This window comes from Moschus berezovskii, chromosome 15 (genome assembly GCF_049115385.1).
Source record: "Moschus berezovskii isolate FMDL1 chromosome 15, NW_MosBer_1.0, whole genome shotgun sequence".
Lineage (NCBI taxonomy): Eukaryota > Metazoa > Chordata > Mammalia > Artiodactyla > Moschidae > Moschus > Moschus berezovskii.
This window is the reverse complement of record NC_142474.1, coordinates 52,457,912-52,475,499: the sequence shown is the minus strand read 5'-3', so window position 1 is coordinate 52,475,499 and position 17,588 is coordinate 52,457,912. Positions and strand designations below refer to the sequence as shown.

General features: G+C 40.7%; 1 protein-coding gene across 2 annotated transcripts in view; it reads left to right on the top strand.

Annotated features, from left to right (window-relative positions):
* Positions 1–1,921: 1,921 nt before the first annotated feature.
* MRC1 (mannose receptor C-type 1) overlaps positions 1,922–17,588 on the top strand; it is a 124,612-nt gene continuing 108,945 nt past the window's right edge. For both annotated transcript variants that reach the window (XM_055429510.2, XM_055429502.2), the window contains exons 1-2: positions 1,922–2,218; positions 16,603–17,004. In XM_055429510.2, the coding sequence (XP_055285485.1) occupies positions 2,158–2,218; positions 16,603–17,004 (463 nt within the window). In that variant the 5' untranslated portion in view covers positions 1,922–2,157. The remainder of the gene's footprint in view (positions 2,219–16,602; positions 17,005–17,588) is intronic.

The following is a 17,588-nucleotide window of genomic DNA, read 5'->3' as shown; positions in this document are numbered from 1 at the left end:
ATGCTCGGGGTTGGTATGTGGGGATGACCCAGAGGGAGGATAAGGGGAGGAGGGAGGTGGGAGGGGGGTTCGGGAGGGGGAACTCATGTACACCCGGGGCGGATTCATGTCAATATATGGCAAAACCAATCAATATAATATTGTAAAATAATTAGCCTCCAATAAAAATTTAAAAAATAAAAAAAAATTTAGAATGTTAAAAAAATCAGTAAGAGAAATATATCACATTTCTTACTAGGAAGCAAAGTTTATAATATCACAAAGATGGTGAATTTTCAAACTTTCCACTTGAAGACAAACTATTCATTAAAACATATAAATTACCATATGAAAAATTAGACAGTCAGTGGAAATTTACTGTATGATGCAGGGAGCTCAAATCCAGTGTTCTGTGACAACCTAGAGGGGTGGGATGGGGTGGCAGGTGTAATGGAGGTTCAAGATGGTGGGGACATATGTATACCTATGGTTGATTTATGTTGATGTATGGCAGAAACCAACAGAATAATGTAAACCAATTGTCCTCCAATTAAAATCAGTAAATTTAAATTTAAAAAGTAAAATAAAATTTCAAGAAATATTCCAGCAGCTTCCTTTTGTTTGGCTAACATTTCCCACACTCCAGTTGTGAGCTGGCCATCTAATTACTGATACCTGCTTCAGAATGTTCTTAATTCATGCTTTCAGTCAGTTCAGTTCAATTCAGTCGCTCAGTCGTGTCCGACTCTCCGCGACCCCATGAATCACAGCACGCCAGGCCTCCCTGTCCATCACCAACTCCTGGAGTTCACCCAAACTCATGTCCACAGAGTCGGTGATGCCATCCAGCCATCTCATTCTCGGTCGTCCCCTTCTCCTCCCAGCCCCAACCTTTCCCAGCATCAGAGTCTTTTCCATTGAGTCAACTCGTCGCATGAGGTGGCCAAAGTATTGCAGTTTCAGCTTTAGCATCAGTACTTCTGAAAAATAACAAAATAGGTCTGTAGGGTTAATATGATGCTTCATGAAAGATGTTTTCATTTCTTTAAAAAGAGAGTATCCCACCTATCATGAAATGACCAGATGAGCAGACTTCCTCCTGGCAAGACGACCCTTGTAAACCTGAAGAGGATCACTATTGTTAAGGATGGGCAGTGGGACTTTACTCCAAGTCCTGTCAGTGTTTTCTCTGGATCTCTTGAGAACTTTCTAGAAAAAGACTTCTAGAACTTTCTCCTTCCTGTTACAACTGAGCTTCTTTCTTAAGCTTAGTCTCTATTTTACTCTTCTTCTAGCTGAAAGGAACAAAGCTCCATATGAAGCCACTTTCGAAGCTTTCAAAGAAAAAAGGAAACTAAACATTGAATACGCAGAGTGGGAGGGGATCCATTTCAGCCCTTAAGAAGACATTTCCACCAGAAAACTATCCTTTAAAAAATAGTTTATTATTTTAGATGTAATGCCATATTGCTATAATTCAGGATTTTTAAAATTATCATTTTTGGAGGAGGGGCACCATGTGGCATGTGGGAATCTTAATTTCCTGACCAAGGATTGAACCTGTGCCCCCTCTGTGTTGAAAGGCCAGAGTCTTAAACACTGGACTGCTAAGGAAATCCAGCAAACTGTCCTCTTTATTGCCTGCCGTCTCCACTACGTTCCAGGGCTTGTCTGCTGAAGGTCCCCGGATTCAGCCGCTCCCCAGAGAGAATCTCACTTTTCCAGCCCAGGTAGTGGCCTCCAGCTTGCCCTCCCCCGCATCCCAGCAGAGCCCGGAGGTCCAGCGCTGTTTCACTTCCCCCCTTTCCCAGCAGGCCGGCCCTGACTCCTAGGTTCTCACAGGCGCCCGGTCGCCTCCACCCTCTTCCTCATCTCTCTCCCACACGTGTCCCTCTCTCCCTTCCTCTGTGTCTGCTCTTCTCAGAAGTTAGCTTACAAAGCAAAGTTGTAACTTTGAATTCCTGTTTTTCCAACCACCCTCATGTGACAGGATATCTCCTTATTGGAGGTTTTCCCTAATTTCAGAAGCCCTTTAAAAGTGGGCGCTTCCGCCACGCTCCTTTTCAGCTGGGCAGTTCTGAGAAGGGCGGAGCGGGCAGGGACAGCTGGGGGCTCACTGACCTGGTCCTCCCCGCTCTCTTCTCTCCATCCGTGGAAGAAAAGGATAAACTCTGGACCATGTGGCCGTCCCCACTCCTGCCTCTCCTCTCTCTGCTTCCGGTAGCCGTGCAGCTCCTGGGTAAGTCGGCTAAGGAGGTGTGAGCTTCCTGACTTGGGGCCTGGGGTCTATGATACACCTCCTTTGGGGGAGAGTGTTAAGGGATTCCTTCCACACCTGCGTGGAGGAGGAAGCCGGGCTGTAGCACCACCGGCTCTGCAGGAAGCTCCTCCCGGTCCCCAGGCCTGGAAGCTGGGGACTGAGAGGAGGCAGCGGCTCCTCGGGTCAGGGGGGCTGCCAGATCTGAGCCCCTCGGAACCCTGCCTTCCTCTTATCTCTTCTCTCGTCTCCCACTGCCCCTTCACTGCTACATACTCCTAGAGTGATTTCTGCTCCGGTTGGCGAATTCTTGTTTTCAATTTCTATCTAACCCTCAACCCATCTCTTCTGAGAGTTTTTGACCGAAATGAGGGCAACGCTGGTGTCTCTCTTCATCGTAGGTCTAAGGATGGGTCACAGATAGTCCCCCCACAAAGATTTCATGAGAGTTTTACAACTCATATTTTTTCTGTGAATGCACCTTTAAAAAAACATTTTTTTTTTTAAAATTGTAGTTGATTTATAGTGTTGTGTTAGTTTCAGGTGTACAGCAATTGGGATCAGTTATACATATACATACATCCCCTCTTTTTTTACAGTCTTTTCCCATATAGGTCATTACAGAGTATTGAGTAGAGTTCTCTGTGCTACACAGCACTTTCTTATTAGTTATCTGTTTTATACATAGTACTGTGTATACATCAATCCCAATCTCCCAGTGTAACCCTACACACCCCCCACCCCCCGCCCCCTTACGCTCTGGTAACCATAATTTGTATTTGCTGTATCACTGACTATTTCTGTCTTGTAGGTAAGTTCATTCGTATCCCCTTTTAGATTCCATGTGTAAGCAAATCATATGATATTTGTCTTTCTCTGACTTACTTCACTCAGCAGTGAATGAACCATTTTGATAAGTCCTAGTTTTTATTACTAGACAGTTCATCCTTAGGTGTTCTACATCAATCCTTCTCTCACTTCTAAGTTGTTCAAACTGATTTATTCCTATTCTTCCATCCCTTCCTTTTCTTTTTTTTTTTTCTGGGAAATGGATGATAACTCATGAGGACCGGACTCAGAGCTTTCTGGAAGCCTGAAGACAGTAGGAAGTCTCTCTCTTCTATTTCTTTAAACACATCTTGCTTTACCCTCGGAAGGAGAGCTGAGAGCATCTGGAGGAATGTTTATTCCCAGTTCTCTTTTGAGATGAAATAGATGGGATTTCAGCTTTGAAATTTTGGATTTCTGATCCCCCTTCATTTTTCCCAAATCAGCAAATACGACCTTGCCCACCCTGTGCCAAGGGTGCTCCATGCCCTGCCGACATTTTGGAGGCAGGTGCGGGGAGAGGGGATCGTGGATGAGACAGAAACTCCTGACCACCAGGAAGCTTTCCAGGGAGAGTGTTCGATCACAGAAAACAAATTGGCATGACCATGAAATAGTAGAGATGATAAAAACACAAGCAAAGGCAGTATAGTTTGTACCTGGCCCCTGCTACTTAATTTCTTTGTGCCTTAATTATAAACTTTCTTAGTATATAAACTAAGGAGCATCATATTACTGTCCCATCAGTTGTTGCAATGACTCAATGAGTTAAACTATGTAAAATATTTAGAACACAGTATGACTCATAATAGTTCCTAAATAGTTCCTAATAACCATGACTTTTTCCCCCCATGGTAGCAATCAATAGCTCAGTGTAAGCAGGATAATTAGCATTTAAAGGAAAGGTTTTCCAAGAAACAATACAGAGGAAGGAGTCCTGAAGTCTGAGGAGATATTGTCCCTGTTGTTTTTGTTTAGTCACTAAGTCAAGTTTGCAACCCCATGGACTGTAACCCTGCCAGGCTCCTCTGTTCGTGGAATTTTTCAGGCAAGTATATTAGTGTGGGTTGCCATTTCCTTCTCCAGGGGATCTTCCTGACCCAGGGATAGAACCTGAGTCTCCTGCGTATGCAGGCGGGTCACCAGGGAAGCTTTTATTTAACCTGAGTCCTGGCTACAAAGCACATCTCTTAGTGAGTAAGGAGAAGGATGACGGGATAGCAGGCTCCATATCACTCTGGTCTTCATTGAAAGACAGTCTTGTGCAAGAGGACTAATATATTCTTCGTGACCCCAAAGGTTAAAACTAAGACCAGTGACAATCTTCTAAAGGTTTCACTGTCTCAAATAGAATGTTCTGCGTAGGAGAAAGTTTTCTGTCACTAAAGGTCTTCAGACAGACCCTGAATGAGACCTGTACTCTAACCTGACACTTCTCGATAGAAATATCATTGGCCACATTATGTAGCCATGTTTAAAAAGGTATAGAAAAAAAAAAAAAAACGGTGACACTGACTTTATGAATATGTATTATATAAACCAGTGTATCCAAAATATTATTAGTCAACATTTATCAATATAAAGCTTACTGGGATATTTTTACATTCATTTTTTTAAAAACTTTGTTTTTTTTTGGAGTATAGCCAATTAACAATGTTGTGATAGTTTCAGGTGGACAGCAAAAGGACTTAGCTATTCTCTCCCTTACTCCCCTCCCATCCAGGCTGCCACCTCACATTGAAAAGAGTCCCCTGTTCTATACAGTAGGACCTTGCTGGTTGTCCATTTTAAATACAGCAGCATGTACATATCTATCCCAAGCTCCCAAATTATTCCTTTAGATTGATTTTAATACTAATCTAGGATGTCTTTGAGGAACAGTTGCCCACTGACCGCTACCTTACTAGTTTTCATAAAATTTTCCTTTAATTTTATATTTTTCCTTCATTCTTCCTTTCTCTTTAAATCTTTTCTTTATTTCTAGTCTCTTATTTCTTCCTCTATACATGTGCCTTGTTTTGGTACCAGATTAAACACATACTTTCTGACATTGTTGAACAAAACCAAGTTTTTGTCCTTTCTTTCTTCAGCTGTTCTTACAGTTGTCTGTTTTTCTTGTTATTGTCCAAAATGACTTCTGATTTTTTTTCTCTGAGTTGAAGATCTGTCGATGTAGGATATTGCAGATACAGGTAAGAAGACAATTGCTTTGTTTGACATTTCAGTGCCTTCTTAGGTTGTTGGACCTAATTTCTAGGTAGAAAGAATCACTGCTGGTTAAATGTGAGTGTTAAAGAATTAAATACACTTCAAGTAAGTCAGAAGGAGAAACACAAAAACCATATAATATCACTTATATGTGGAATATGAAGTATGAAAAAAATGAACCCATCTATGAAACAGAGACAGACTCACAGACACAGAGAGCAGACTTGTGGTTACCGCGGGCAGGGGTAATGAGGGAGGGGTGGACCGGGAGTTGGGATTGATAGATGCAAATTATTATATAGAGAATGGATAAACAGCAAGGCCTTACTGTATGGCACAGGGAACTATATCCAATGTCCTGGGATAAACCATAGTGGAAAATAATATGAAAAGGAGTGTATATATGTATAACTGAGTCACTGCTGTACAGAAGAAACTAACAGAACATTGTAAATTAACTATACTTCAATAAAATACATTTTAAAAAACAAAATATGGAAGGCATCCTGTAAGGGGAAAAAAAAAGAATCAAACACACTCTACCTCAGTTAAAGGGATGTTGAGATCACAGTGATGACAGGTGTTCCTGAAACCTGGTTTCTGACACTGAATCTTGAGCAGCTGAAGGAGAACCAGGAGGTCACAGAGCCACTAGGGGAGCTGAACAGAAGGAATGTAGCCTGTTAAGTGGTGTGTTGTCTGCATGGCAGAGAAGGAACAAAACTGATATCAGTGTGAGAATAACAGGGTCCTCTTGCCTCTTGGTGAGCATCAAGCATTGTTGAATGGAAACATCATATAGTTACACTGATCCATAGAGGGAACTCATGGAAATCAGTTAGAATAAAATTGAGAGTAGGAGATAGGGAGGCAAGTAACCTTTGAAAAAGAACTGAAACTGGCATAGGAGACATTGTAGGATGTGCATGTGTGCTCAGTTGCTTCAATTGTGTTGGACTCTCAATGAACCCGTGGACTGTAGCCTTCTACGCTCCGCTATCCATGGGGTTATCCTGCCAAGAATACTGGAGTGGGTTGCCATTACCTCGTCTAGGGGATTTTCCAAACTCAGGGATTGAACCTGTATCTCCTGTGACTCTTTGGCAGGCAGATTCTTTATCACTTGAGCAACCTGGGAAGCCCTTACTGTGTGACAAATTCTTGTGATTATAAACCAAGTTAAGGTTACAGAACCCTTTCAGATCCTTACCCACTTCAATTAATTGCTTTCAGATCCTTAATCAGATCCTTACAACAACCCTATGAGATGGGTTGAAAGTGAAAGTGAAGTTGCCCAGTCATGTCTGACCCTTTGCGCCCCATGGACTGTAGCCCACCAGGCTCCTCCATCCATGGGGTTTTCTAGGCACGAGTACTGGAGTGCCATTTCCTTCTCTAGGGGATCTTCCTGACCCAGGGGTAGAACCCAGGTCTCCCGCATTGGAGGCAGATGCTTTATAGTCTGAGCCACCAGGGAAGCCATGAGATGGGTTGATTGGGTGTTATTAATGTCATCCACCTTTTACTACATGAGGAAACAGGCTCAGAAGTCAGCTAGCCAGTAAGGACCTGACCAGTTCTTGATTGTGGTCTTCTGGTTCTGAGGCTAAGAAGTAGAAGTAATTTACTAGCTGGAGTGTATTGATCAGGAAAGACATAAGCGTGCTTCAGAACAGCAGTATGTCAAAAAAGGGCTTAGTCCCTCTTTTTGCATCAATTATTTACATTTTTTGCTTGGAGATAGGAAAGGGGCCAGTAACCCTTGAGGGTTCACTGTCTGCAAAATGATTTTCTGGGTGCTTTGCTTAAATTATCTGTAAATATGTATATCTAAACATATCAGAGAGCATTATTATCCCATTTGACAGATCAGGAAAGTGAGGCTAGAATGATTAATTTAACTGAGGCAACAGAGCTAGGACTTGGTGGAACCAACATTTGATTGCAAGTTTGCTGGCCTGCAAACACATGCTTCTTTCCAACACATCACATGGGAACTCTGGGGTCTCTATCCTTCTGTCTGTCTCTTTGTAACAGTTCTCTGTTTTTTTCTAGTTTCATCCTTTTCTGGACCATTTCACATTGCTTACAATATTGATTTTCCCCAGTTAATGATAAGAATATGCTAATATGTATCAAGCAATTTCTGTGTGTCAGGAACTGTTCTCAGCGCTTTGTTTAGATGATCTAATTTAAATTTCACACGACCAGCAGCTCCTGTACTTTCTTCCTCATTCTTCAGGGGGAAAAGGCAGCACGGAGTAGTTTAGATACTTGACCAAGGTCACTCAGTAAGCAGTAGCGCTCCAATTACATCACAGTCAGGTGGACACAATGCATAAAAATTAATTTGCCTGGTTATGAGTAGAAGAGGAAAAATTGTGTAGTCTAGGCTTCTTACCTACATGTTTTGCTTGTCTTGAAGTTGGCAGAGAGGCTGAGTTTTTGAGGTTGAAGATTAGGAGAGAAAGGGAAGGATGGTGAATGAAGTGGCAGCTGGGAGTGGAATCCAGGATATAAGTCTGGGGATCAGCAGGTGGCGGGAGAGCTCCTGAGATGGGGGTGAATGAATCCAGGAAGAGAGTCGGTATTCCTATCTTTAGAGAGGGAGGCAGGAAGTTGGCAGCGTTCCTTACTTACTCCCAGACTCTGTTTTCTCCTTGAGGTCATAGTCCGTATTGGATTAATACTTGCACCTCCCCCAATAGCCTAATTGTTGCTGCTGTTGTTGTTTAGTCTCTAAGTCGTGTCTGACTTTTGGGACCCCATGGACTGTCACCTGCCAGTCTCCTCTGTCCATGGGATTTCCCAGGCAAGAATATTGGAGTGAGTTGCCATTTCCTTCTCTGGTAGATCTTCCTGACCCAGGGATCAAACCTGTGTCTCCTGCATTGGCAGGCATATTCTTTACCACTGAGCCACTTGGGAATCACCAATAGCCAAATGTGGTGACTTAAAATGGTAGGTTCTCTGGATATTTGATGAACAAATGAAGGATCTAAGAGGAAAATAAAATCATTTTCAATTTTTCTTTATCCTTTTGTTCAGTATCACTAAACCTAATCATGTGATCCTTAGTTTCCCCCTTGCCCCCAGCAATTGTTATAGTTTGTGTGTGTGTGTGTGTTAGTGATGGTTTAGTCCCTCAGTCATGTCCGGCTCTTTGTGACCTCATGGACTGTAGTTCACCAGGCTCCTGTGTCCGTGGGATTCTCCAGGTAAGAATATTGGAGTGGGTTGCCATTTCCTTCTCCAGGGGATCTTCCCGACATAGGGACTGAATCTGAGTTTCCTGAATTACAGATAGATTCTTTACTGACTGAGTCTCTAGGGAAGTCCTTGTGTATAGTAAGTGCATAATAAATATTTATTTTAAACTAATACATTTACAAAAATAAATATTTATTAGCTTAACTTCAGTTCTTTGGAGACACACTTGTGGGGTGCACCTTCACTTACAGGGACTAACGAACAGATTATTGGTTTGGTTGCTGCAAGATGGTGACCTCTGACAATGACTTGACAATGACTTGACTTGGCCTCTGACAATGACTTTTTTCCCAAGGGTGGGAAAAAACTTGGGAAAAACTGGCTGAGGAGGGGGCCGTGAGACCAGAGGGAGCCAGCTGGTCCAGGGTGGGTGAAGGAGCAAGTGAGCCCTGTGGGGAGATGAGCTCAGTCTTCCTGGGTACCCTGGGTGACAAGGTAGAATGTGTGTCTCAGAATCATCCTTCCTTGGTGTAAGAATTAGGGCTGTTCATTCCTCCAACACCCACTGGTCACTAGTAAAGGGTTGCTCCTAGGAGGTGTTCGTTCTCTGACCCTTCTGGTCTTTGCAGTGGGTGAAGGAGGCTCTGATGGTCAGAAAAACATCCCCAGGCCCAGAGATATGGGGCTTCCCCTGGGGAATGGAGCTGGTGCTCACTGAAATAGCAAAAAGCAGGAGAAATAAATGGGTTTCTGGCAGCATCCACTACAAAATACCCATTTACTTTCCTCTTATCCAGCTTCCCTGTCTTCCACAAGTTATTAGCTTTTATGTTTTCATGTCAGCATTTTATTTAATGATGGTAGGGAAAGTCTAAAGATGTATAAGGAAATACAGCCTATGACAGTTATATCTCTAAATTGTCACCTTTAATAGCCTAACTTTCTTTGCCAGTAAATTTGGAAATTTGAACTTCCCTGGTAGCTCAGTTGGTAAAGAATTCTCGTGCAATGCAGGAGACCCCAGTTTGATTCCTGGGTTGGGAAGATCCACTGGAGAAGGGAACAGCTACCCACTCCAGTATTCTGGCCTGAAGAATTCCATGGACTGTATGGGTTGCAAAGAGTCAGACATGACTGAGTAACTTTCACTTTCACTTTGGAAATTTAATGACTTGCTCAGTGTTATCATTTAAAACAGTTAAAATGTGCTTAAAAGAACATTTGTATCCGTGATGTTGGATATCCAGGCTTTGGCTATTTTTTAAAATTGATTTTTATTGAAATATAGTTGTTTTGCAATGTTGTGTTAGTTTCTGCTATTACAGCAGAGTAGGCCAGCCATGCATATACATATGTCCCCTCTTTTTTGGATTTCCTTTCTATTTAGGTCACCACAGAGAATTGAGTAAAGTTCCCTAAGCTATATAGTAGGTTCTCAAAAGTTACCTATTTTGTACACAGTAGTGTATACATGTCAATCCCAGTCTCCCAGTTGATCCCACCCACTCTCCCTTTCCCGCGCTGGTGTCCACACATTTGTTCTCTGCATCTTTGTCTCTGTTTTATAAATAAGATCATCTATACCATTTTTCCTAGATTTCACATATGTGCATCAATATATATTTGTTTTTTTTCTTTATGACTTACTTCATTCTGTATGATAGTCTTTAGGACCATCCTTGGTGGCTCAGATGGTTAAAGAATCTGCCTGTAATGCAGGAGACCCAGGTTCAGTCTTTGGGTTGGGAAGATCCCCTGGAGAAGGGAATGGAACCCACTCCAATATTCTTGCCTGAAGAATTCCATGGACAGAGGCTATGGTCCATGGGGTCACAAAGAGTTGGACATGACTGAGCAACTAACACTTTCACAGGCCCATCCACGTCTCCACAAATGACCCAACTTCTTTCCTTTTTATGGCCAGACTTCAGCCATTTTTAACCTGAGACATTGCATGGAAGCTTCTTCTTTCCTAAATGTATTTTGACTTTTAATATTTCTCCCCTTGAAGTGTGGGCTCCGTATATCAGGGAACTTGTCTCTAGTTTGTCTTTGCATTGTCACCAGCAGGGTGCCTGGTATCTATTTGTTGAAAAATAAGAGATTAGTAAGACTGAATTAAGATGGATGGCTGGTCTTGTCAATTCGGTAAATACATTTCTGATGTATAAGTACCATCTATTCTCATTGTTCAGCTTTGCAATAGTTCTCTTACAAAAACATCGTATAGACAACAAAAATTGAATGTTTATCCAAATAAAACATTGGTCTGGTTCATAGCGACAAAAATGCCATAAGCTGTCTTTTGGTCAAGGTCTTGAGTCACTTTCAGAGGAAAACAGATACCATTTTAAATCAGAGACATTGCACAGAGACAGTGATACAAGCAAAACTCACATGTTGACGTGTCCAGGAGAAGAGTAATGTATGAACACAGAATCATAAAGCGATAATTTTACATTTCCTCATATTGTCTGGCAGAAGCAACATCAAACTTGCACTGCTTCCTAGTGTCCCAGATAAATAAAGGAAATAAGAAGAGATAAATTTGTATTGAAATAGAAGCTTTTCATTTGCAATTACTTCTGTTATAAATATAAACATTTATAAATTGCTCTTTGGGAAAAATAAACTTTCAGGGTAAAAAGTCGTATGAAATAGATCCATCATCTTGAATCAAGCATTAAATAAAAGAAAGTACCTGGGTTAACAGTCAGGAGATGCTTCAAGTTTAATAACTATTCCTTTATTCATTCAACAAATACTTGTTGAGGGACTATTATGCTCTGAAAAGAGAGAATATGGTGCTGGATTGGAAAGATAAGTCTTTCTACTCAGGGAATTTACATTCCAGTAGGGACACAGACAAAACAAAAGTAAACAAATTTATTAAAATATATATTTTAAGGTGGTTATTAATATTATATAGAAAATAAAAGAGTAAAATTAGAGTCGTTAGCTCACTAAGGAGTTGGCAATTGAGTTGGAACCTTAATGAGTGTCTCAAGAAGAGGGAACTTGAAATATAGAGTCTGTAAAGTGAAAATGAGCTTCAAGTTTTTGAGGAACAGAAGGACTTTGTGGCTGGGAGGTGGTGAGTGTGAGCAAGGGTGGGAGGAGGTGGGAGTAGGAGCAGCTCCCCTGGATGGTGTCGCATCTAGTGAGCTGTGACATGGAGACTGGAGGGCTTTGTTCCTGTGTGTGCAGTGGTCTTCGTGAAGGGTTTACACTTGGGAAGAGATATGGTAAAAAACAAAATCTCTTCCATCCTGGAAAACCTCTCCCCAAAAGTAAAAGAAAAAGAAAATAATTTTATTATTGAATAAGTCTTCAAGCGGAATGTGAAACATGTATTGGCAATCTACTAAAGAGACTGCAGAAACAGAGAAATTTGACCTTTTTATATGGCCAAGTAGAAACATTTCATGGCATCAAGTAGGTTTTGCAGTCTGGGGTCAGGTGACATGTTAAGCCTGTCTCACCCAGGAAACTGGGAGATTAGGCATTATCTCTATTGATTCCATTTCAAACAGAGGAAAATCAGAGCAAGACCATGGTGGCTTGGTCTGGGGTATGGTAGTGGAGATGTAGAGAAAAGACTGGCTTAGGGAATATGTATTAGTTGGGTTCTCCAGAGAAACAGAACCAATAGAATGTGTGTGTGTGTGTGTGTGTCTACCTCTGCCTGTCTTTCTGTCTACCTACCTATCTCTCTACCTATCATCTATCAATATTTTTTGAGAGGGATTTATCTTAAGGAATTGCCTCATGCAGTTGTGGATGCTGACAAGTCCAAAATCTACAGGGGTAGGTCGGCATGTTGGTAACTCAAGAAAGAGTGGATATTGCAGTTCAGGTCCAAAGATAGTCTCGAGATAGAATTTCCACTTCTCTGGGTGACCTCAGCCTGTTTTCTCTGAAGGCCTTCAGTTGATTAGGTGAGGCCCATCCACAGTATGGGGTATAATCTGCTTTACTAAAAGTCTACTGATTTAGATGTTAATCTTCTAGAACTAGAACAAAACCCAAAAATCTTCTGCAAACAACCTTCATAGCAACATCCAGACAGGTGTTTGACCAATTATTTTGATCCTATGGCCCAGCCAATTTGACACATAAAAGTAACCATTGTGGTACATTTTTGGAGACAGCCAACAGATTATAATTTTGTCCTAGAAAGTGAAGGAAAGCTGAGAATCTAAATGACTTCTAGGTCTTTGGCTTATAGATCTAGATGGATGATGGTGCCATTAATAAAAAAGAATGTTGGATGTTTGCTCATGAAATGCCATCATAGTTAAAGTTAAGATGGAACTACAGATGAAAATTAAATACATGAAATAAAACTCAAGGAAGTATAAAAATCTCTGAAAGAGGAATGCTATTCTTGCGTATAGACTTCTAAACAATTTAAATGGCTGGTTACCAGCTGGTTGGTTGACTGAATTTAGACAGTAAATGTTGGCCACTCAACAATACAATCAAATGACTGAAGTAGAAGGTGGAAGATAGATTCCATCAGGATGATACTAAGCAAAACTATGTGTAATGTGGAAGAGAAGTCTAGAGAAGAAATAATAGGTGCAATGGCCAACACAAATTAAATGTAAAGGTCAATATAGATGAGTCTACAAATATCTATGGCAACATTTTCATAGTTCAGTACCCTTCTAGCCAGATATAAATTTGTGTATGGTACATTATCCATTTAAAGAACATTTTATCTTCCTATTTCCTGGTTTTTACTGTGAGCAAAACACAATATTATTAAAATTTTAATTGTAGTACCAATGCACAAAGTTACTCATGTTGCCACACAAAGATCAAGCTTGGGAAGGACTTCAGTTAGATGGGAGGAGATAGCATTGACACTGCATGTTCTGTTGACAGACGTCAACTCCAAATATGCCAACAGAAGCAGATGTTCTGAATTCAGTCTCTAGTGAGTCCCGATTCCAAGAAGTGGAACCAGCAGATATGCGGAACCCAGCCAAGGAATCTAGGCAGAGGTTCAAAGTAGCTCTGAATTAGGAACCCAGGCAAGACAGAGGCAGGAGGTCTCTACCAAGTCTAGACAAGAGCTGATATGGCAAGAGAACATAATCTTTTGAGGCAAAGGTCCATTATGACCTCAAAGTTGATGGTCCAAGACTGATCTCAGAGTAGATCAAGTGTAGCCAAGCCCACAGGGGTGTTGAGGACGGTAGATAGAATTTGGCTTGTGAAAGTGCTTTGTAAACAGCAAAGGACTCTCTTAGTGGTACTATGATTATTTGATAGTTTCACTGGGATGACCTGATTAAAACTGGGGTGAGCTCATGTAAACTATTGTATAGAGGATAGATAAACAATAGAGGTAGATAAACTATATAGCAGAGGGAACTATATTTAATATTCTGGGATAAGCCATAAAGGAAAAGAATGTAAAAAAGAGTATATGTATATATAACTGAATCACTTTGTTGTAGCAGCAATTAACACAGTATTGTAAATCTATTTGTTGTTCAGTTGCTAAGTTATGTCTCACTCTTTGTGACCCCATGGACTGCAGCATGCCAGGCTTCCCTGTAAATCAACTTATACTTCAATGAATGAAAAAAATAAAGTTGAAATCAAATGTAAAAAAAAAAAAAAAAAAAAACAAGCTCATTTAGCCAAACCCTCAAACATCTGTAATAGTATACTAGCTCACTTTGAAAGAAGCTCTTAAGTAGAAGGAATTTACTCAAACTTCACAAAAAGTGTTTAATTTACATTTGTGCCCCCCAAATAGTCAATTCCTTTCATTTGTCTATTAAAAAATAGACAAAAAAGAAAACTTTTAAATGATCAAACTTAAATTCAACTGTGATTTAAAGGATAAAAATGTGCTTACTAGCTCCTTTTATTCTTTTCTTTTTTGGCAAAAGGAAATTGAGTTTTGCCAGATAGCAGTTATGTACTACAAGAATAAACCATGTATACATATTTATTTAAAGTACCAGCCCCAAATTACAAGCATAAAAAAACACTGTTATTTGTAAAGTTGGTCTTATAAATATTACCTTAAATGATATAAAAACTTAACCTACTCAACCTTTACTGCAAACTTCACAAATTATTACACTTTTCAAATGCATTTTGTATCATTTTTTAATACAAAGGTCAAGTTGAATATGCCAGTGAAATGACAGATACTAGATGTCTGAGTTGCCCACTGTTGTGTGGGAAACAAAACAAAAAAACTCTCTAATTGCCTAGATCTGGGCTACCCAGCAGACTCTTAGATCACAGATTTGCTGGCCGTTAAATGAAGGTAAAAATTCCTAAAATAAAATTGTTTTTCTAGACACAAGAAACTGTCCCAATGTTATAATTAGGATAATTGTGTATAGGTTTCATCTATCTCAAAGAGGCTAAGAATAGTCAGACTTCAAAATTCTGTTCTAGGACACAGAAATATTTAATTTTATACTTTATTGTATTCATCTCCAAATTTGTTTTTCTCAGATGAGTATTATTTCTTCTTCTATTAGATATCTTTTATGTTTGTGCATGCTTGTATCGGAGAAGGCAGTGGCAACCCACTCCAGTACTCTTGCCTGGAAAATCCCATGGACCGAGGAGCCTGGTAGGCTGCAGTCCATGGGGTCGCTAAGAGTCGGACACGACTGAGCGACTTCACTTTCACTTTTCACTTTCATGCATTGGAGAAGGAAATGGCAACCCTCTCCAGTATTCTTACCTGGAGAATCCCAGGGACAGAGGAACCTGTTGGACTGCCGTCTGTGGGGTCACACAGAATCGGACACGACTGATGAGACTTAGCAGCAGCAGCATGCTTGTATTCGTGCTTCAGTTCAGTTCAGTTCAGTCGCTCAGTCGTGACCGACTCTCCGTGACCCCGTGAATCACAGCACGCCAGGCCTCCCTGTCCATCACCAACTCCCGGAGTTCACCCAAACTCATGTCCACAGAGTCGGTGATGCCATCCAGCCATCTCATTCTCTGTCGTCCCCTTCTCCTCTCGCCCCCAACCTTTCCCAGCATCAGAGTCTTTTCCAGTGAGTCAACTCGCCGCATGAGGTGGCCAAAGTATTGGAGTATCAGCTTCAGCATCAGTCCTTCCAATGAACACCCAGGATTGATCTCCTTTAGAATGGACTGGTTGGATCTCCTTGCAGTCCAAGGGACTCTCAAGAGTCTTTTCCAACACCACAGTTCAAAATCATCAATTCTTCGGTGATCAGCTTTCTTCACAGTCCAACTCTCACATCCATACATGACCACGGGAAAAACCATAGCCTTGACTAGACGGACCTTTGTTGGCAAAGTAATGTCTCTGCTTTTTAATATAGCAACAGCAGCATGCTTTTATTAGTGCTTCAGTTCAGTTCAGTTGCTCAGTTGTGTCCAACTCTGTGCAACCCCATGAACTGTAGCCTGCCAGGCTCCTCTGTCCATGGATTTCTCCAGGCAAGAATACTGGAGTGGGTTGCCATTTCCTCCTTTAGGGGATCTTCCCGACCCAGGGATCTAACCTGTGTCTCTTGCATCTCCTGAGTTGGCAGGCAGATTCTTCACCACTGCGCCACCTGAGAAGCCCTCTTTTATGTGTACTTCACTACAATTCATGTGCATTTAAAGCATTTGAGCCTTTTCTTAAGGTTCCTTGTCCAAACTAGGACATCGTGAAAATTTCCAGTCAATTACTGGCAGCTGGCAGCCATGTACTCCTGAGAGAGGACCCTCAATCCAGTCTTTACAGCTTCAGGGACCCCTCTGGAGGAGCTGAGCTGGCCTAGGCAGAGTCAATTTCATCCTTTTTCCTGTGATCACAGGTCTTTAAGGGAAATGGAAAAATTGAGAACTTATTTTTCTTTAACTTTTTATTTTATAGCTAATAAACAATGTTGTGATAGTTTCAAGTGGGCAGCAAAAGGACTCAGGCACACATATACATGTATCCATTCTCTCCCAAACTCCCCCTCCTTCCAGGCTGCCATATAACATTGAGCAGAGTTCCCTGTGCTATACAGTATGTCCTTGTTGATTATCTATTTCACATTGAGAACTTTTGACCTAAAATATTGCCTTTATCCTATGTATCCACTTAAACATCCTTTCTTTTTTTTTAACAGACACTAGGCAATTTTTAATATACAATGAAGATCACAAGCGTTGTGTGGAAGCATTAACTCCTAGTGCAGTCCAAACTGCAGTCTGCAACCCGAACAACGAAGCTCAGAAATTCCGATGGGTGTCTGAATCCCAGATCATGAGCATTGCACTTAAATTATGCTTAGGGGTGCCATCAAAAACTGATTGGGTTCCTGTCACTCTGTATGCCTGTGACTCCAAGAGTGAATTTCAGAAATGGGAGTGCAAAAATGACACGCTCTTAGGAATCAAGGGAGAAGACTTATTTTTTAACTATGGCAACAGACAAGAAAAGAACATTATGCTTTACAAGGGATCGGGTTTATGGAGCAGATGGAAGGTTTATGGAACCACTGATGATCTGTGCTCTAGAGGTTATGAAGGTAAGAAGCTTGGAATTTTTTTTTTCTTTTGTCTTTCTGTCCATTTTTTCTCATCCTCTTATTTGATAACTAATTTAAGAAAATAAGCATATTCTTGTTCAGTCTGTACTAGAAATATTGATTACTTTTGAATTTGGAATGATTGTGTGTTCTGTGAGTGAATAAAAGCAGTTAAAAAGTCCTGAGTGATACTTTAGCTATTTGTGATTAATGGGAAGACATTTCTTTTAACTTTTGCTAAAATTTTTCCTAACAACTATTACTGTTTTTGGAAATTACTTTTCACTGTCATCTTTAATTCAGAGTCTTGCATTTAACACTGTGTGATTGTCATGATAAGTGAATTTAACCAAATGTTTCTTTTCCTTTGGTTTAAGTCATCTCTAAACAAATGATCCATGGAAGCACTTTTTTAATAACTCAGATTGCATAAAATCTTGACACTGACAGTTTGGGTTTCTAAATGTTTCTAATTTATTTGTTACCTTATGGGTATTTAGAAACATTATATACTAATCAGAAACTTAGCAGAACTGAGAGGCATTAGCTTGTAAATTAACCTTTAGCATGTTTAGTCTGCTATT